General features: G+C 39.4%; 1 protein-coding gene across 1 annotated transcript; it reads right to left on the minus strand.

Annotated features, from left to right (window-relative positions):
• Window positions 1-1,493: 1,493 nt before the first annotated feature.
• Window positions 1,494-20,732, minus strand: LOC133076639 (protein-lysine methyltransferase METTL21E). The gene is made up of 5 exons (XM_061171233.1): window positions 20,481-20,732; window positions 7,792-7,888; window positions 6,170-6,336; window positions 4,943-5,060; window positions 1,494-2,175 (listed from the first exon to the last, which is right to left on the minus strand). The coding sequence occupies exons 2-5, from the start codon at window positions 7,805-7,807 to the stop codon at window positions 1,772-1,774; spliced, it is 705 nt and encodes a 234-aa protein (XP_061027216.1). The 5' UTR covers window positions 7,808-7,888; window positions 20,481-20,732; the 3' UTR covers window positions 1,494-1,771.
• Between the last annotated feature and the right edge of the window lie 707 nt (window positions 20,733-21,439).

Consider the following 21,439-nt stretch of genomic DNA (forward strand, 5'->3'; position numbering starts at 1 on the left):
CTTACAAAAGAGTTTGAAAATTACTGTTTTAAATACATAAAGGCAGAGCAATGGTTAAAAAAAAAAAACACGGGCTCTGGACTCAGACCTGGGCCTGAGTGCCTAGCACTGCCACTCTGAAGCTGTGTGGCTCCACCCCTGGTGGCCTCGGCTCCTTTATCTGTGCAGTGAGGATACTGATATTACATAGACTCTTAGAATGGTCCTGGGGATTAGCTGACTTTATGTACACAACAGGCTGTGAAAACTATAAAGGGGCGTATAAATACTGGTAATTATTGAGAGATGACCCCAGGAACCGTGCATACCAAAAAACCCACTGAGAGTACATTTGCATCCTGGCTTAAGATCAGAGTCCTAGGAAATCAACTTTTCAGCTCTGTTCAACCCTGAGTAGACTGAGAACTTCCAGCAAAGCAGAAACGGCTGGGCAAGTACCACCCTGAGGGCACAGAGCCCACCTAGCAAACATCACCGAGAACCCGGAAGAGTTACCAACCGCTAGTCTTGTTACATGGTACAAAATCCTAATATTTTGCTCTTCTTGCACTGACTTTAATTACTTCAGACTTTATTCTAATCTCTAAGGTCCTTGTGAAAAAAAAAAAAAGCACATAGGATTTCAAATATCTAGGTCTCTATATGTTTATCAGAAGAGCTTTAAACTTTAAAACCAGCCATATGTCTGGTTATTTGAGATTAGAGACTGAAATCTTTTCATGTGTATTTTTATACACATGAAAAGTTTTTATATTTATTTCTCTTTCTGTGATGCAGATTAACTGTACTTGGCTTAAAAATAAAACAATGACTCCTCCAAAATCTCAACTGCTTTTATGTTTTCTTCCATTCATTTTTCATTTACTGGAGTGAAATGTCCTTGCCTGTAACCTCGAATCCACCAGCTTGATTGATTTTAGAGGGTGTGCTGGAGACCCACCCTGCCAAGCAGAGAAGACAGACCACCCATAAGCTGGCACTAATGAAGCCACAATAATCTAACATTGACCATTACATTCTATGTCTACCTATTCAGATTTATTTGTAGAGCCCACTATAGTCCATTTCTTTATTTCTAAAGAGAGAATCACATAAGCTTATGTTTAAAACATTTTAGACATACCATTATTAAAAACCATCATTGGGCTTCCCTGGTGGCACAGTGGTTGAGAATCTGCCTGCCAATGCAGGGGACACGGGTTCGAGCCCTGGTCTGGGAAGATCCCACATGCCGCGGAGCAACTGGGCCCATGAGCCACGATTACTGAGCCTGCGCTCCGCAACAAGAGAGGCCGCGATAGTGAGAGGCCCGCGCACCGCGATGAAGAGTGGCCCCTGCTTGCCACAACTAGAGAAAGCCCTCGCACAGAAACGAAGACCCAACACAGCCAAAAATAAATAAATAAATAAAATAAAAAAAACCATCATTCTACAGTTATACATTAACAATAATTGCACCATTTATTAAGATGATAATAATTATAAATGGTACTATAGAAAGATAAGGAAAGCAGACATTGTCCTAACCAATTACCACACAGAATGGCTTTGCCATCTTATACACCTGTGTGCTATATCTGGGAAAATCCCTGTTTGGGGCAAGGTGCGTGTGCACGCATGTATGTGTATGTGTATGTGTGTGTGTGTGTGTGTGTGTGTGTGTGTGTGCACCCTTGGGAAAGTCAGCTATATCAGATCATCCAGGTTCTTTGTTAAAGCAATAATAATCACTAGAAATTGCCTTCCCTTTCCAAGTCCTCCTCTGAGGATATCATGCACTCCTCCAATTTTTCTTCATAGCTTTATACAACTTAATATTCAGGCTAGGGAAACTGGAAATCTCCTCCAGGTTAAACAACTCCTTAAATCTATCTACAAATTTATTTTCCTTCTCCAACCTGAATTTCATGACCCAGAGGATGACGGTGGTTTCTTTGCACAGATGGTCAAAGGTAATGAGGAGTTCTTCCAGAAATGGATGAGCATAGACAACATCGGCCGCCAGGATGTAGTCAAAGTTGCTGGAAGCCTTGGAAAAGTTCTTGTCTAAAGCTACACCCCAGGAGAGCTCTTTAACGTGAGGCAAATGCTTACATTTCATTTTGGTGTTTTGGGAAATATTATATTGCAGGTTTCCAAGTAACTCAGGTAAATCTGTGGCAGTCACGTGTGCACCTGGGAAACAAAGGACAGTAGGAAAAGTAACCTTCATGGGATAAGGTAAAGCAATTAGGTTTCAAGCCACCATGCACTTTGAAATTCTGCACAAATGCTAACCTCATGTCAAGGACTGGTCAGTACACACACGCAGGAGGGAAATCCCTTCAAAATGGATGCTAGGGCACCTTTATGCCTCCCCTTAAAAACGATTAGACTCCCCAGGCACTTCTGCACTCTGTTGCACTTTTCTGTTCTCCTGGTTTTTTGTCTGTCTTGTTTTGTTACTGTTGCTGTGATTTTCTATTTATCTACTTAAAAAATCAAGAGAAAGGGAAATTCAAAGTACTTGGTACCCTCACTGGAACAATCAGATGTCACAGTTGAAAGATGAAAGGGTTCTTCACTAAAAGAAGTCTGAGCCCCAGTCATGTGAGACCAAACGGGTGTATATAACACTGGGCATCCTATCGTTGACCAGGAAGTGCTCAAGTGTAAGAAATGGAGGGAAGAGAGAAGACTTTTCAATGTCATTACACGGAAAGTATCAGGACACCCATGTTCACGGCCACGTTTTCAGCCTGACCCCATTATAAGTCTGTCTCTTCCCATTAAGAGATGTTAAAACCTAGCTACAACCCACATATAGTGTTCATACAACCAAAGATCATAGACACAGGACAGAAGGCTCAGATGAAGAAGATATAAGCAATCCCCGAGGTAAAAGTGAATACTGGTGGTCATTGTCAGGAAGAAATCAGAAAGCAAAAACCAATAAAATTTGGCCCTTAAAGTGAACTTTGAGCAGTAGCAGAGCCTGAAAACAATGTGTAAATAAGCCTAGGATTGGCTGATTCTACATCATCAGACACGAAAGCAGAACTGGAAGGGAAGTCTAGTTCAGCCCAGACCGGTTTAGAGCCCATTCTTCACCCAAGATGGCAAGTTTCTCTGGCCACTGACTGTATTTTCTGGAAAATATTAAAATGGGAGGAAAATAAGCATTTCATTGGTAGAATCACAGAGATATGAATCTCTACATTCTAGTGGGGTGGGTGGGTCTATCATTTTCCACAAATCTTTTTAAAATCCCAAGATAAAGAATGACCCCCTCTGTCCCCCGACCCTGCCCATAGGAATAGAAACTATCTGACTATGAAGATCTTTGTGTCTAGAGAGGTAAATATCATCACTGACTAAACAAAGTTTCCACCTTCTGATATTTGTTTCAAGTTATAGGAGCAGACCAAAAGGATCAAACCATAATTCAAAAAGACACATGCACCCCAATGTTCATTGCAGCACTATTTACAATAGCCAGGTCCTGGAAGCAACCTAGGCGTCCACTGACAGATGAATGGATAAAGAAGATGTGGTACATATGTACAATGTAATATTACTCAGCCATAAAAAGGAATGAAATCGGGTCATTTGTAGAGATGTGAATGGACCTAGAGTCTGTCATACAGAATGAAGTAAGCGAGAAAGGGAAAAACAAATATCGTATATTAACGCATGTATGTGGAACCTAGAAAAACGGTACAGGTGAACCTAGTTCCAGGGCAGGAATAGAGACACAGACGTAGAGAACAGACATGTGGACACAGTGGGGAAGGGGAGGGTGGGATGAATTGGGGGATTAGGTTTGACATAAATACACTACCATGTGTAAAATAAATAGTTAGTGGGAACCTGCACTATAGCACAGGGAGCTCAGCTCAGTGCTCTGTGATGACCTAGATGGGTCGGATGGGGGGCAAGGAGGTCCAAGAGGGAGAAGATATATGTATACGTATAGCTGATTCACTTTGTTGTACAGCAGGAACTAACACATTGTAAAGCAATTATACCCCAATAAAAAAATATTTTTTAATTCTTTTTAATGAATGAACGACTTCCCAAAACACAGATTCTGCTCTTAAATGAGGAAGTCTTCAGGTATAAATCCAATGTGCCTCTGACACAGTCCATACTAAATGGAATGGTGACTTTAGAAAGCAATATCAGGACAGAGCAATCTAAAAAATATATTTGGAGAGGACTTCAAGGGTCTTCTATTTCCCCAGTGTTTAGAAAGTTGTAAATTGCTAAATCGTGAATTCCTCTCAAGATTTTAGAGTGGCAGGTGTGCACTTCTGAAGATCAAGGAAATCAAGACAGATTTGGGTAGCACACATCAGAGAAGGCAGCTAAATTAAGGCCATGAAATAGATAACAACAACAAAAAAGACTGAACTGAAGCAGGCTCAGGCATACATAGAGACAATCACACATTTAGTTGGAAAAGAAGATGCTGGTGAAAGAACAAGGGATTGCAAAAGAAAAATGGAAATAACTGAGAAAATTAATTGATGGACAAACGCCTAAACTTAGAAGCAGACGTGATTTCTCATACTCTTTCTCTATTCTAACAGATGCTTTTTCATAAAAGCATAGGCCTTCAAAACCCAAAAGGAATATACAAGTACATGGGAATGTTGAAATGGGGCTAAAATTTAAATAAAGATCGTCTGAGTCCACATAGTCAGCTCTGCCTATGCCTAGTATTTCACACGTCCTCCAGCAGTCAGGATGCTTGGGTGCACATCCCAGTTAGCCAGGATAAAAATCCAGCTTCCCAGAAAACCAAATGGGTGACTTTAACATCAGTTTCCTGATAAAGCCCATTCAACAAATTAAGGGGTTAAAAATAGGCCCAGGTCATAGTAAACTGGATAGTAAAAGCAACTAATGATACAGGATCATGGGATTCTCTGACCCCACTCAATCAAAAACAGCTGCTTACCAAGTAAACTCGCCACGATGGAGACTAACCCTGTTCCAGCTCCAATTTCAATCACATTTTTGTCAACCATGTTATACTGCTTTACATTTGTTTCCAGAAAATAGCATAGAACAAGGGCCTATGAAAATTCAAAAAAAGAAAAAAGTAGTGCTTGGCAAGTAATCACAGAAAGTAAAATTAAACTCTATTAGATAAATACCCCATGAACGCTATGATACGTATGTGAGCCCATGTGAGTGCATGTGTGCATACATACACATCACTACAGAAAATTATTCACAGAAGTACATCCTTCAATAGGTTCAACACTTAGAATAGGAAAAGTCCTTGGGGATTGTTGGGGAGAAAAGAGAACTAAGAATATAGAGTTCAGTTACTTAGGCTTGATTATCCTTAAAGGAAGCAACTTCTAATAATAACAGTCATTTTAAAGAAGTGTGTGGGGCTTCCCTGGTGGCGCAGTAGTTAAGAATCCGCCTGCCAATGCAGGGGACACGGGCTCGAGCCCTGGTCCGGGAAGATCCCACATGCCGCGGAACAACTAAGCCCATGCGCCACAACTACTGAGCCTGCGCTCTAGAGCCCGCGAGCCACAACTACTGAGCCGACGTGCCGCAACTACTGAAGCCCGCTTGCCTAGAGCCCGTGCTCCGCAACAAGAGAAGCCACCACAATGAGAAGCCCGTGCACAGCAACAAAGAGTAGCCCCCGCTCGCCGCAACTAGAGAAAGCCTGCGCGCAGCAACAAAGACCCAACGCAGCCAAAAATAAATAAATTTATAAAAGAAAAAAAAAGAAGTGTGTGTTTGGGATTGAGGCAGACAGTGGGGGGAGGGGGTCTGCACCCTTCACAGGACAATTGATAAATAAGTGGTGGCCTTTTAGAACATTCTGCGTGTTGAGACTGAAACGGATTTCATTATAATTGTTTAACTCAAACGGAACCAGTTAAATGGGAAATTAAAATGTTTACTATTCTAAACTTCTGTGACTTATAGTCACAAAAAACTGAAGGTGTAAACAACACTCTTTATTAATGCTACAAATCAGAAATAGAATTCATTGGTAAAAGCATCTTCCCAATTTCATGATTTCTAAATTTTTGTGTTGTTTGAGGTCACAAAAGAGAACCATGGAGCCTCCTTTCTCCTTCCAAATAGTATATAATAACGAACAACACTGGATGAGAACTCATTGAAATGCAGCAAACTTTGTATGAATTCATACCGATGGCCAAACAACAGCACCGTAACAATCCATGGCTTCAGTGATCCGAATCTCATGACCAACGAAATGAAATCCCTCCCAGGAGATGGCTGTTACAAAAGTTGGAACAAAACACCTCTGCATGATCTCTGCAACCACTTTCCTGTCATCATCGGCTTCTCTGTTCTCTGAAAGGAGGGAAAAAAAAAAAAAAAAGGCAGTGGTTGTGGTACTAAACCATAGTGAAGGAGAGCCGGATGGAGGTGCAGCATCTCTACTTATGCTAAGTTGCTTCTGAATAGGCACTGATTTTAGGTGCAACATAATAATAGTAAGGTAAGCTATTTGAAAATAACTCCTAACAGAAGCTACTTTTTCATACATCAGGATAGCAACATCCTTCTGATTTTCACTGGGGTTGAAACCACCATTAGACATTTCTGCAATGCTATGTGAAATAAACAATAACTGATACACTTTTTAAAAAAGCAATGTATTTTAAAGGCTACCAATCTATTCATAGAGCAAAAGAAAGATTGGTGATGGAATCTTAAGATCTCAACTATTCGTATTGGCTACACGGTGCGATTCCAGTTATTTCAATAATGGAATAGTAGCAGATCCTTTATGACCTGCCTTTATCCAGACAAAAGACATTTGATACCACCCAACAATATACCCTTGTATTATTTTATTATTACTTATTTTATATTATTATTTGGTGACAACTCATGGCATCTTAACACCCACAACATCGCGTATGTTTCATAAGCAACATCAACCACCAATTACTGATCACATACTTCACAGGCCAGACCACGGTAGATACGTATATAATATTTCTCGTAATTTTTGCAACAACTTTGCGAGGTAGGCATTATCATTTGCACTTTTACAGATAATGAAACTAAGACTCAGAGGGCTTTGTCAGCTTGACCAAGCTCATGCAAATTGTAAATGAAGGAGCCAAAATTTGAGCTCCTTTTTGGTTGCTCCAAAGCCCCTCTCTGCACTATTAAAAAGCTATGATATAATTTTTTAAAATCCAATTGTCTCTAAGAATTCAGAAACTAGTTATGGAGCAAGATACACATCTCTCTCTAAGCCTCCATTTCCCTGTTTGTAAAATGTGAAAGATAAAAGAACCTACATCACATAGTGTTGGAAGATTTAAATGAGATGATGTATATAAAGTGCTCAGCACTTTGTTACATAGAGTTCAATGAATTATTATAATTATTGTCATTGTAACTGTTACTATATTTTGGTCATGAAACTAAATGATAAAACAAGATCACCACATAAACAAAAATATTGGATTGTGTGGTATTTGATTGAAAATTCTATAGTTACTTGTAGAAGCAGTGAGTAGAATGGTGGTTACCAGGGGCAGGGGGTGGGGGAAATGCGGAGATGTAGGTCAAAGGGTACAAAGTTTGTAAGATGTGTAAGTGCTGGAAATCTAATGTACAGCACCATGACTACAGTTAATAATAATGTGTTTTATACTTGAAATTTGCTAAGAGAGTAGATCTTAAATGTTCTCTCACACACAAAAAACAAATTAAAGAAAATGGTAACAATGTGATGTGGAGTCTATGTATCTATACATGGAGGATAAATTATAGATTAGAGGTATTTACCGCAGAATGGTGACATCACTGTGAACTGAGAAAGTAAGACTGTTTCTCCAAAGAAGGGACTGGGAGCTTAAAGATGAAGAGGCGTCTTTGAACAGCCCTAGTTGGGGAATAATCCAGGAAACAGATGAGGTTACACATTAGAACACTCTGGCACATTTTCCCATGTCTTCCTCCTTTTCTAGTCCCTTACTAGCTTCTCCTTGCAAGAGAGGAGAAGCCATTCATCTGATTAGCAGCCTAAAATGTGGATTGGACCATGGTTTTTCCTAGTGTGAGGGGTAGCTGTGCCTTAAAACGGCAGCCCTCATGTGCTGATACCCCCCCTTCCCACCCCCCTTCATGAGGTAGGCTGAGCTGGGCAAAGTCCTGGCTCAGAGAAAACTTAACCAATAAGAGTATCTAGGGCTGCAGTCCTTTATTTTCAAGTAGAATAGAATCATTGCTTACATCTAGATGATACAATGTTAAATGTCTGCCATTCTAAACACGTATTTCAAAATTCTTGTACACACCTCAAGGCTGAAATTACATTCAGCAGTCCCAAATTCATACTTGCTGTTTTGAAATATTTTTTAGTACAAGATATAAAAGATGATATGAATAAATGGAGAGAGGTTCTATGCACAAATGGGGTGACTTAATACTATAAAAATGTCATATATATTCAATACAATATCAATCATAATTCGTTAGCTTTTTTAAGAAACTTGATATACTCACTCCAAAACTTAAATGGAAGAATAAACATCCATAAAGAGTTAACTTTGCAAAAGAAGAATAAGAGGTAGGAGAATATTTGCTTTATTAGATATTTAGGTATACCACAAAGCCATAGTAACAAAAACAGTATGGTATTGGTGCAAGAGATAAATGGACCAGTGGGCAAAATAGGGATCTCAGAGACAAACCCATGTACATATAGAGAGGGTGGGTTAGCTGCCACATTATATGGAGAAAAATAAAACTGGATCTCTACGTAAAATCTTTTATAAAGGCATATTCCAGAGGAATTAAAGACCAAATGTAAAAGGAAAACAAAAATTTAATAGTATAAGATGATATCTTTGTGAAAGTAGGGAGGAGAGAAACTTCTTAAAATCTGTAATACCCAAAAGTGATGAATAGTCTTATATCAAAAGTGAAGATTTCTATTCTGTGAATGAAGATTAAAAGTGTGGATGAGATTAAAAGATGACAGATGAGAGAAGATATTCTACAATGTCTAAGACTGAAAAGAGATAATACCTCGAATATACAAGAAATCTGTATAATCTCCAAATTGACAAGGAGAAAGATAGTAACCACATTGAAAAAATAAGCAAAGGAGATAAACTGGCAGATTACAGAAGACGAAACAAAAAAGCCACAAAGCAACATGGAAATGTTCCAACTCAGATACAGACAAATGAAAACAAGGTATCTCTTATATTCATTAAACTAACAAAAATTAGAAGCTGGACAGTGCTGAGTGACAGGGGGCTTGTGGGGATGGCAGAACCTCAGGTGCCACTGGTGAGAATACAGAATGCTGCAGTCATTCTGGAGAGCACTCTAAGGTATTTTGTTAAATTAAATATACAAATGTCCTACAACCCAGCAATCCTGCCCCCACCCCCAAATTTTTACACAAGTCCTTAAGTGGATATGCGTGAAAATATTTATCAAAGATACACATCAAACACACTAGAATGGTTGCCAGGAGGGAGGTGGAAAAGGAAAGGAAGTAGGAAATGGGTAAAAGAAGAATAGATGAATGGATGAATGAATGAATGAGACAAAATACAGACAGATACACATACAACAGTGGGGCCTTTCTGAGACGATGAACGTGCACCACGTAAGTAAGTGAAGGCCTCAAGAGACTTTCCAATTTCTCCACGGCACTGAGGCAAGAAAGGGAGTGAGGGGTCTTGAGTCTCTGAGTCCTAAGGGAAGATATAGTTGTCAAACTGTCCTATAAGCTCCAATAACATCATTTCCTAGCATTCGAGGAATACAGTGGAAAGATGGAGGTAAATTTGCCCCTGTTGGAAAATTCCTTCAGTGGCCACAATCCAGCAGGGACATTCAGCCAAGATGATTTCCTGTCCTAAATTCTGTGATCCCTTCACAGAGCCCTGTCTAGGATCCAGACAGAATCAAGCATTCTCCAAAGGACTCTAATCTCACTGCATGCCACAGAGGGGCCCCCTCTACCACCCACTCTATCACCACCACAAACACTGACCTTTGGCAGAGATGCAGAGAAAACAAAGAGATGAAAAACGGATAGTCTTCAGCAAGAGCCACCTCTTCTAATATATTTCACTATATTTCTCCTTAAACCACGGCACGTATTCACATTCACAGGAAGAGCTCTAAGAACCAAATAATATTGGTAATATGTTGTATTTGAACTTTAACTTTCATTTCACTAGATTCACTTGCCTTGCTAAGATAGGGGGTGGAGGGGCAGCTTTTGCTCTGGAAGTTCTTTAGGGAAAAGCAGAGAACATTAATTGCTTCCTTGACCTTTAGCTGAATGTGCGCTCTTGGGCCTCCTTGCAAACCCCTTGTAAATGCAGCACTTCTTTGACAAGTCACCTAAGGTATCGGGGATTAATAGGTGTTAGAGTACACTAAATCCCAGGAGCACCTCCTAAAGTTCCAATCATTGAATATCTACAATGAATCCAGTGAATATCTACAGCTACCACACTGACATCTCCGACTTTGCACTTTCTTTTAGAGGTTAGTTGACCAGATCAGTGCTGCTGTCCCAACAACTACAGTGTAATAACAAATGATTCCTGTTTTTTCACTGTCTTTCTAAATAAACAGAGCTAGTCATTTTTTTTTAAAGAATGACATCTTTACTTCTATATGGAAATGAGATTAAAAATATATATGTGAATATATTACATAATCAAAAATGACTTACAGCCCTCCAAAATAATCTTCCAAGAGATTTCATGAAACAACAGTAACCACTATTAATTGCACATACACTCTAAAAGAACACAATTCTATCCATCGTACATGGTCATTTGAAATTAGTCATACACCTAGGATGACCACATATCCTTTAGAAAACATTATCAGGCTGAAGAAAATTTAACTGACAGTGTTTTAGTATTCTCTTTTGCATTTAAAGACTATGTAACTACCACTCATTCCGTAAGAAGAGACACTCATAAAAAATAGCATAATTTATAGCAGGAAACCAAAATATACGGAACTTGGCTACTTGAAATAATTTGTCTAGATGTAATACATTGGAGTTTAAAAGCAAATGTACACACACGAACAATTATGTCCATCTTAAAACTTTGCTGTTTTTCAGCATTAACTTCTATTTAAAGATTTTGAGGTAACAATTTTTTTCTTTGGCAGCGCCTCGCGGCTTGCAGGATCTTAATTCCCCGACCAGGGATTGAACCCAGGCCCACCTCAGTGAAAGCGCTGACTCCTAACCACCGGACCGCCAGGGAACTCCCTCAGGTAACAATTTTAACCGTAGTTATTTATTTAAATCAAAAGACAAGTTTAGTGTTTTAGCAATATCACCACCCATTTCAAGGTTGATGACAAGAACCGTTGGACAGGAATCTAACGGAAAGAGCTGCACTATTACAAAGGTGTCCCTAATGTCACCTTGTTGCAATAACAGGGGAAAATCTATGCTCCAAACATAATACACAAAGAGTGGGCCCCTCAAAGTGCATGCTTAGTTATTTGTTGATTATGGGATTGAATCTTGAGAAGGTTAATGAATGAGTGGATATTCTTTGGTTTTTAGGTAAGATCTGAACAGCAACTTTCACCAAAAATTAACAGCATTATCACACAACGGAATTCTGATTTACACTTCTGAAGAATAATTTTTCCATACATATTCTCTGCTTGTTATCTAGTACTTAGGCCTCAGGACAAATAACTAAAACGAGGAAATGTTACACAAAATGTTGGATTTGGTTTCCCAGCAAGAAAATCAGAAAACTTCTGATATCTATACCATTAGATAAGAGCTATCTACTAGAATCTTAGAGTATTATTTTATTAATGAATTTAATATTGAACACAAATATTAAAACAGATTGTAAATAAAACATAATCAAGAAAGTATTACAATTATGTTGCTCTCTTAGGCTTATCTATTTTAATGCTTTTTTATACATAAAAAGGCTTAACACCATTTTCCGGCTATTAAATCTTTGCTGATAGTGAATAAAATCTACCAGGTGCTCTTGTTCTCCAGAGAATTAAAGGGGTTTCAAGTATGAAGTAAAAATTAGCAAGATTCTGCCACATCACGATGATGTTTTTCTTAAGAGGAAAATTCGACAGTGAATTGATTTCCAAGGCTGGATTGTAAGAAGCCTTCAAAAATAGAGGCTCTGTCTGTATTCTTCTCTTTTATACTTTTAAGGTCAATAACAGCAATAATAAATGGAAGGGTCAGATCACAGAAATACATGAAAAGAAAAAAAATTCTTTAATAGCTATGACAAGTGAATTCAAGCTTCCATTTGAGGGCTGTCACGGAAACCTGTCTGTGAAATTTAAAGTAAAAACCCCTCAACGAAATGAAAGACACTGTCATTCAATCGAATCTTCTATTCAAAGATGAATGTCATGTGCTTCTTAGAAATACCTAGAGAATTTTTTTTAAAGATGTTAAAGATATTTTCAGATTAGTAAATGGTCACAGGTAAACCTGAAAGCTACAATTCTGAATGCTTCAGCAATGACAAGGTCTTGGGCCCTTATGTTGAAACTAATTCTTGAGACATTTTCACAAATGTTTTTTGTCTGGATGTCCACATACTTTCAAGAATAAAAAGAAGCTGTAACTTTCATCACGTGGCTCAAATGATAGCTACAATTACTAAAGAAAGAAAATTCATTTTTTTACTGACACTGCTCAGGATGCAAGTGGGAAAAAAAACAGAACCAAATCTAGTTGTACTCAGAGCCTGCTGCTGGGATCGTACCGGGGAGAGACAATTAAACAGATGCCAATGAAGTGTGATAAGTGGAAATAAAAGAAATATTTCTGAGGTGCTATCGGAAGCACCACTGCTTGGTCAAATCAGGAGAAGCATCCTCAGGGAGGAGACATTTGAGTTGAGCTGGAGAGAAGGGGGAGGCTGCCAGGCGGAGAAGGAAGGAAGCAAGGCCAAGGGAGATGCAACACTGCCAGGGTGTGGAGGCCAGCTTGAGAGCCTGGAAGGACCGGGGAGCTGGTGTACAAGCTGGCGCAGAAAATAAGCCTGAAGAAAGCAGGCTGGGATCAGACCTGTGGGCAATGTTGACCTTTCTTCTACAAGGTGAACAGGAGCCAATAAAAATCATTAGGACAAGAACTGACACAATCAAAATTGGTATTTTAGAATTGACTTCTGGCAGCAGCAGCTGAGGCTACGTTAGAAGCTAATGGGAAGATGTAATAATCTAGACAAAAGATGCAAGAGTCGGAAGTGAGGCAGCAGCCCTGGGTCTGGGAGCCAAGCGTGAATTTGTGAGCTCTTGAGGCAGTGGTAGAAGCCCCTGTCGAGGGCAATAAGTGATGTTCAAACTTGACATTCAACCCTGAGTTTTGAAGATATCTGAGGCAGATAATCATGTTTGAGTTATTTTTATTCAATACGTGGAACATTTATTAGTCTTATCTAGCAGATACTTATTCAGGTTACGTTTTAAACATGTAAAACGTGTCGATGGATGATTTTCACATTAGTAATTATGCGGCTATAGTACTCCACCTAGTATATTAATATATTAACTCAGACTCTAGTTTGGTATGTTTCTTAAGCAGCAATAGAATTACTCAAACTTTCTTCTTCCTATATTGAGGCAATGTTGCTTATAAAAGCCATATTTTCCATTAATCCAACTCTGTAAAGATTTATGAAGATCCTTGTGAAAGATTTTGTGCTATCCCTAAGTAATACATTGTACCTGGTCCTGAAAAGAGTCAACTGACTAGTGGCTGGAAATGCAAAATCATCCCTAATGAGCAGATCTTAAGTCCAGTCATTAGGCCTCAGTTATAGCTAATTCATTCGTTCCCTCATTTACTGAGTACATGGGCACTGTGAATACAAAGACAGAGCAACATGTAAGTGGTCGAATAGAGACTTAACTAGTTAACTCAAAAACAGAAAGAGAAAGCTCCATGCCTCAGAGAGCTCAGGAAAGAATGACCTGAGCCTTGATGACTATGGGTTTGCAAGTCAGATAAGGAAGGCAAGATACGCCGTACGTAGGCATCTACGTGTGCAGAAGCCCACTGGCGAAAGACTCTTGACCAATCTTCCAATTTGGGAAACTCTGAGAACTCGAATAGAGGATAAGTGGGGGTCATAAGCATGAGATAAAACACTGTGTGTCATGCTAAGAAGTCTCGATTTTATCCTATAGGAAACACTGAGGCACTGAAGAATTTTAGGGAGGAGGAGAATGTGACAAGATGTGAATTTTTAAAAAGATCCTGTATCTGTGGAGGAAGAACTAGAGAGGATAAAGAAAGGGAGCCAGCCCAGGGTTGGGGAGGCCAGTTAGAAGGCAGTTACAACAGTCAAGAGAAGAAATAATCAAGATGATGCTGCAAACAGGGGGTGAGGGGTAGAGAAACATATTAGGAGGTAAAAATCAACGGGATGTGATGGTGATGGGTGTGGGGAAAGGGGAAAGACTGGCATGATTCCAGGTTTCGGGGTAGCCGAAGAAATGATGTTGCCATAAACTGAGATAGAAAATACAGGCGGAGGGGCAAATCTGCAAAAGGAAAATTATTTTTTAATGCATCTGGATCTGCCATCTGGCGCGCTGGCTACAGAGGTGTGCTGCTTGGATTAAGAGAACGTGCTGCAGCAGGTTCCCCTGGCTCCTCGGAGGCCAGGCTTCCCCTGGGGCTGCCTCTAAGCCGGCCCTCTCCCGCTGCAGAGGACACTTGTCCAGGGGGCAACTTCTGTGGGGTGACTCCCCGTGGGCCTGCCCGAGACTTTCTCAGAGCTGTGATGCGGCCTCTGCCCACCCGGACCTGCAGTGATGCGAAGGCTCTCCCGGCCTCCTTCTGCCCCTTCCTCCTTTACCCTCCACAAACATTTCCTCCAATAAATCTCGCGCATGTTAAATCCCATTCTGGCATCTGCTTCCTGAAGGAACCGAACTAACACAAGGCAGGATGGAGGACGTCAAGTAAGCAGTTGGAAGGACAGACCTGGGAGTCACTGTACATGGGAATCACTGCGCCTCGGGTTAGTACGAACCTGTTCCAAGGCTGCAGACCCTGAGGAGCGCCCTTTATAACACCCTGCTACTTGTGCTAACAGCCGGAGAGCTGCCGTTGGCAGGAGCAGGCAACCTAAGAGATTCGGAATAGTTAACGTGGATGAGGTTTTAGACGGTTTAGATTATAATGCAACATTAGAAACCATACACAGAGGAATTTTTAGCATCCACTACAGTCCTAACTTTAATCTGTGCATAACTAAGTGACATCCTATAATTCTTTGGATCTTCAGGCCAGTGTTGAAATACAAGAACTGGGCTGTGGGTTTGCTCCATCCTTTCCAAGCACAAGATGACTAAGTATAAACAGTTAGGACAGGAAAAGTCACTACCCTACAGTACTTGAGAACTGAGTGTTCTACTGGTTAGTGGGAGCCTTTCCAACAAAATGCAATCTGACTCTGTCCCAGTGGCACACACTTAATCCCCTTAGCACTGTGCCTATGAATGTATTTTTAAAGCTTCAGCTGACTATGTAGGTGATTATGGGCTGTGTTTGTTCACGCTGTAAACTATTTTCTTGTTAGTTCTGTCTCCACCTTACTTTGAACTTCTTCCATAGCCTTTGTAATTTGCCAAATTATCATATGCAAAGTTGAAACCAAGCATTGTTACTAATGGTAATGATAATGATGACATTTTATTCATAAACTGCAGAGAAACTGCATCTTCATTCAAATCATCTAAATGGCTGGATTCTCTAAGTGATTATGACTTTAAATGTTTAGGTTTGCAAAAAATTACTACAGCAAAACCGTACATGTTTAAGCCACATAGGCTGCCAACACTGGGCATACACCCAGCTCTCTTGGCCTAAAGATATGCTCACCTAGGTAGAGGCCACCTGGTATGCCTAAAAAAGGCGAAAAAAACAGGACTCTAGTGCTTAGAAAATATCCACAGTGTAAAGGAGAAAGAGAAAGAAGCCAGGATAATTAAATTTGTACTACAACTGTTCTACAAAAACATGGTAATAATTCTTCTAGTCTATGTCAAGAGCATATGTCTGCATTTTTTTATCTCAAGACAATGGGGATAGTTATATTACGTAATCTATGCAAAGTCATACTTGATATTTAGGATGATGTAAAAAACAGTGGGTCAATTCCAAATAATTCCACTGGTAGTAGAATTCAACCTTAAATTCTCCTTACCACAAGAGGTCAAAATACATTATTATTTGCCTCTAATTAATACATCAGAGGGACCATAGCACAGTCTAGAAATATTTTATAGTCTAAAATCATTTTTCATGGAAGCATTTGTAAAAACTTTTAGTTTTACATAAAACTATTTTATCTCTCTTGCAATCTTCCTATCTGAAAAGAAATAACCACGAAATCACAATCATATATTTAGTGTATAGCACTTGAGGAAAAATTTATTCCACTTTTCCAGATTTAAAAAAAAAAAAAACTCTAAATACCTAGCAAGTCTATATATTTGATTTATTATCTGTCAAAATTATCTCTAACATATCATCAGGCCCACAGGTATAGGAGGGGACATTAAACATTATAAGAGATAGTTACAGGTTAGCAAACACAAGCCAAGATATAATATGCAACTGATAAAAGTCCTAGCTCTCTTTATGACATCAGCTAACACTGCAAAGGTAAACATTTACATTCTGTTGTTTGTCTTCTTAGAATTGGCCAAATTACATAAAGAAACATAAAATAATTTACCTTTTTGAGCTTTGAGATCCATTAAGCGATGAACTAAGGGATGGCTATATATTGATGCTTTCTTGATCATTTCTTGAAAACTAGGCAAATAATACATTTAAAATATCAAATGGTAATAATTCAAAATGTGTGTTAAGTACTTTCATATTTACCTAATAAAGTTTAACATCAAATACAGCAGAGAAAATTATATTCAAATATCTTATTAATAAATCATGATTTTAAAAAGAGTGCACTGAAACGCAATCTATCTAGTACAAACAAATTCAGGGTCAGAAATTTTAGAAGCTCCTGGAAAAAGAAAACATGTTCTTCACCAGAGACCACCTCAGCTATCATGAAGCAAGGCATCATCTTTATACTGACTAGTCAGAGAGCAATCCTAAAACTTAAGAGGTGATTAAAACTTTGGGACAGAATGGGTTTCATTCAGTGTAGTGAAAACCATAGCATTAATCTAAAACAAAGCTTCCTACATAGTAATAGATGCAAAGTTGCTCTCATCCGTGGTCATCAGCATGTACCCAGGGGCAAATAGCCCAACCACCAAATAGTTTTTTTAAGTAGCTCCTTCTTTAAAAAAAATCCATACCATCTCAGCAAACACATTTAAAATTAAAGAAATTCAAGTATTTTATGCCTCTCAAGCAGAGCATATCATGTGAATAAGCTTAAACAAGCTGTAATTCCAACTTAGGAAAACAACAATTTGATGTTCTAGGTATCAGTTTTTGAATCATTTAATAATCACTGTACTACCATGAATTTATATTCACTCCTTTCTTCCAAGGCTCCCAAAACACATTTCACAATCAACACGTTTTTCTTTACAATATGCTCAGTAAATTAGGAGACAAATTATTTTCCCTACAGTTTACAAACAAGGAAAATCAAAGGTTACATGGCTAAACAGTAGCCAAAGTGGTCACCCATTTTGTTCCCAATTTAGTTTCTCTTCCATTAAAGACAGAGGTCTTTATGACACATGCCTACCTGAAGGTCAACATTTATTAAATGTTAAGTCTGGACATACCTATATATACGAGTTAGCTGAGTTTCTAGAAGGTTAAAAAGTATCATCCACAACTCTTGCTTTGCTGATGAGACCTCTGATGGTGCCTGAAAGGCGAGCACCAAAGCACGCAGTTTACTACTATACACACTGGCAGCGAGTCCTCACAGAGGACTAATCCTGACAGCTGCAGCTTCACAGCCTCTGATCATACAGCAGTGAGGTTGGAACGTCCATAAATAAGGGGGTTGAAGAAAGTAAGTAGGCACATTCCATGTGAGTGTCTTGTGAACAGAGCAAGAGCCAACAGGTAAGTAAAAACTATTCCTGCAAGTGAGTGAAGGCTATCGGGGCAAAGCAATTATTTTTAACTTTGATGCCAGGAGTTATTTAAGAGTCCACAGCTATGACGTCCTGTGAAACGGAGGCCATGCGTTTTTCAGGTCACCTATCTGGGTGCAAACACCATTTTTAGAATCAGACAACCACACCAGAATGTTTGAGAGTGTGTGTGCAGCAGTGATCTGGACGCAGGGATTATATTTCCACAGTTCCTTCCTACTCAGAGTGAATAGGAAGGCTGAGGGTGTATGTCACCTGTGCACCTGCTCATGTGCATTTAGGGCTGCATCTCAGAGTACGAATTAATTCCCCTGATCACTGAAAATAGCCTGAATAAGAAGTTATTACAGGTAATGAAATCGAGCAATATTGTAAAGTTAAACTTAGGAGTGTGGGTACAGCTTCTAAGAAATACTTCACATACCATGATGGACGGAGGTCACGTTAATGTATCGGACAGGACTAGTGGTCTGGGAGCCTGATTTTAGTCATTCCTGTCAATAATTAGCCTGTGATTTTTAGGCATTGACTTAGTGTGTTCCTTGGCTTCCTCACCTATAAAGCAGAGACATAAAAGGTATATAATATCTATTTGTGAGATGAATATGGTAGGTAAAAAACATCCTGGAAACTGCAAAATCCTAAATGATGAAAACAATTATTCATAGGCAGCTAATTCTGGGCAGAGGACACACTCCCTTTTTTGGGTCTTTTTAAAACAAGAATTAAGAATTATCTGGCACATAAAAACCACCTGTCTTCTCCCACAAGTTATTTAAAAGATCAAGAAACCTCAGTGCTGGATTTCCTAAGGGGCAGAATATCTAAATCAATCATCTAAACCGACATGATGACAATGATTATTTCAGTTTCATTGAACGGTTAAAAAGAAGTACACAGAGACTTCTGCCTCCCAGTATAACTAGAAAAGCAGATTTTACACACACACACACACACACACACACACACACCTGTTACAAGGCATCAGACAGCTTCCAAGGCAGCCAAGAATTTTATGCTTTTGCTGATTATTGGTGTAAAGGGGCTGAGAAGCCCAAGAGAGGAACACAAGAAAGGACACCAGCAGAGTTTTAGCTAGGGAGACAAGGGAACTAGGGAGACAAGGGAATAGTGTTTGGAGCTGGCGAGGCTGCCAGGAATTGGGAGCCCAAGATCCCAGAAAGAAGGGACAGAGAAGTAAGCCTGACACTCAGCACTGACTTTTCATTCAAGGTATTTGCACAGTAAGATGTTTAGGGCAAGATGCTAATTTTCCAAGCATAATGTGGCTAAAAACAGAGCAAAGCTCAAAAGATGAGAGAAACATCCCAGCAGACAGTTAGCACCCCTGGAAAACTACTTTTTAGGAATGGGAGGAAACTAGAAGATGGAGTCTTACAAAGACTAGCCTTGCATCCACTCGGTCCTGATTAAAGTAAAATAACATTCCCCTCTGCTGCCTGCCAGAATACCTTCTGGAATCCTCTCCAGAGGAAGATGCACAAGATCCACAATCTTTTATACGTAATGTCCAGCATTCATTCAAAGTTTACTAGTCATACCAAGAAACAGACAATAGAAACAAACACACAGGTAACCCAGATATTGGAGCTTTTTGACACAGACTTTAAAGTAATTGTGATTAAGATATTATAAAAAATAGATGACAAGAATTACACCAGAGAACTGGAATCTATAAGTCAAATAGAACTGAAAATAGAATAAATGAAATAAAGAGCTCCATAGATGAGTTTAACAGCAAATATAAAGAAAGCAAAAGATTAATAAGCTGAAAGATAATTTTATAGAAAAAGTATATGATGGTCACCATCCTAAATAAGTTATAGGTGTCCCACTTACTTTGAATAATGATAAATTTGCTTTGCTGCTGTTTGTCTTTAACAGGCAACCTATTTTCTAGGTAATATAAGCACCCTGAATTTTGAATTAGAAGATTTGAGTTCAGGTCACAATGGTTTCCTACTAGTTGGGTGAATTTGGTAAAGTCAGTTAACATCTGTAAACTTGTTTCTTCCCTTGTAAAAGGATATGCCTTGGTTGCAGGGTTAAGAGAAAAAAAGGTATAATATCAAACTGTTCTGTAAATACTGTATTTATGGCATAAGCTACTAATGATTTTTTTCCAGACTTCTATCTTTATTAGCATACAGACGAGTAAACAGGCTTTTTTGCAAACATATCTAGGTCTTCTATTAATGGATCCGAATATCTATTTTTCCTCTCTTTCTGGATACATAGCCCATGTAGAGATTACTTTTCTGAGTACTCCTAGTATATGGTCAGTTCAGTTCAACAGGATGGGAGCAGAAGTGATTTTTCTAGTCACCATTAACATAAGACATTCGGCTCACCCAAGGACTCTGGTTCTTTCCTCTTCCAGCAGGTTGAAATGCAGATGTAGCCGTGACCCGGTATAGACTGCTGAAGCAGTAGAGCAGCCTAGGGGATGGCTGAACCTGGGACCCTGAATGACATCAAGGTGCACAACTGCCTTACCAGCTCAGACTGGCCAGACTGTTGACTAACAGGTAACGTTCCAGCGTTTAGGCCACTGCATGTGAACATCTCTTTGCTACAGCAGCTTAGCCTTCACTCCAGCTACTGCAGTGCAGGACAAATGTCAATTACCTATGAAAGGCAACAAAATTAAATTTTAGAAAAACTACTGCTTTTCTACCTACAAACACATATGCAGAAAACTCCCAATTATAAGTAGCTTTGAGAAATGAGAATAACATGAAAAAGTTAATGTCTCTCTCCCCAACCCTTCCCCAAAAGTGTTCTGCTTTAAGTACCTCCAGAGAAAAGAAGCATTAAGAAAAGACTTGAAGGGGCTTCCCTGGTGGCGCAGTGGTTGAGAATCTGCCTGCCAATGCAGGGGACACGGGTTCAAGCCCTGGTCTGGGAAGATCCCACATGCTGCGGAGCAACTAGGCCCGTGAGCCACAACTACTGAGCCTGCGCGTCTGGAGCCTGTGCTCCGCAACAAGAGAGGCCGCGATAGTGAGGGGCCCGCGCACCGCGATGAAGAGTGGCCCCCGCTCGCCGCAACTAGAGAAAGCCCTCGCACAGAAACGAAGACCCAACACAGCCATAAATAAATAAATAAATAAATAAATAAATAAATAAAATTAAAAAAAAAAAAAAGACTTGAGTTTATGTGGAAGTCAGTGTTGATTTTAGTAGAAAGCTGATAGAGAAGACTGAAGCAGAAGACGTATTTCAAATTATGAAGGAATAAATAACGAGCAAAGAAAAGCAGCAGCTGTAGTCCAAGTATTTGAGAAGTTGGACTGAAATGTAAATATAA

Source organism: Eubalaena glacialis, chromosome 16 (genome assembly GCF_028564815.1).
Source record: "Eubalaena glacialis isolate mEubGla1 chromosome 16, mEubGla1.1.hap2.+ XY, whole genome shotgun sequence".
NCBI lineage: Eukaryota > Metazoa > Chordata > Mammalia > Artiodactyla > Balaenidae > Eubalaena > Eubalaena glacialis.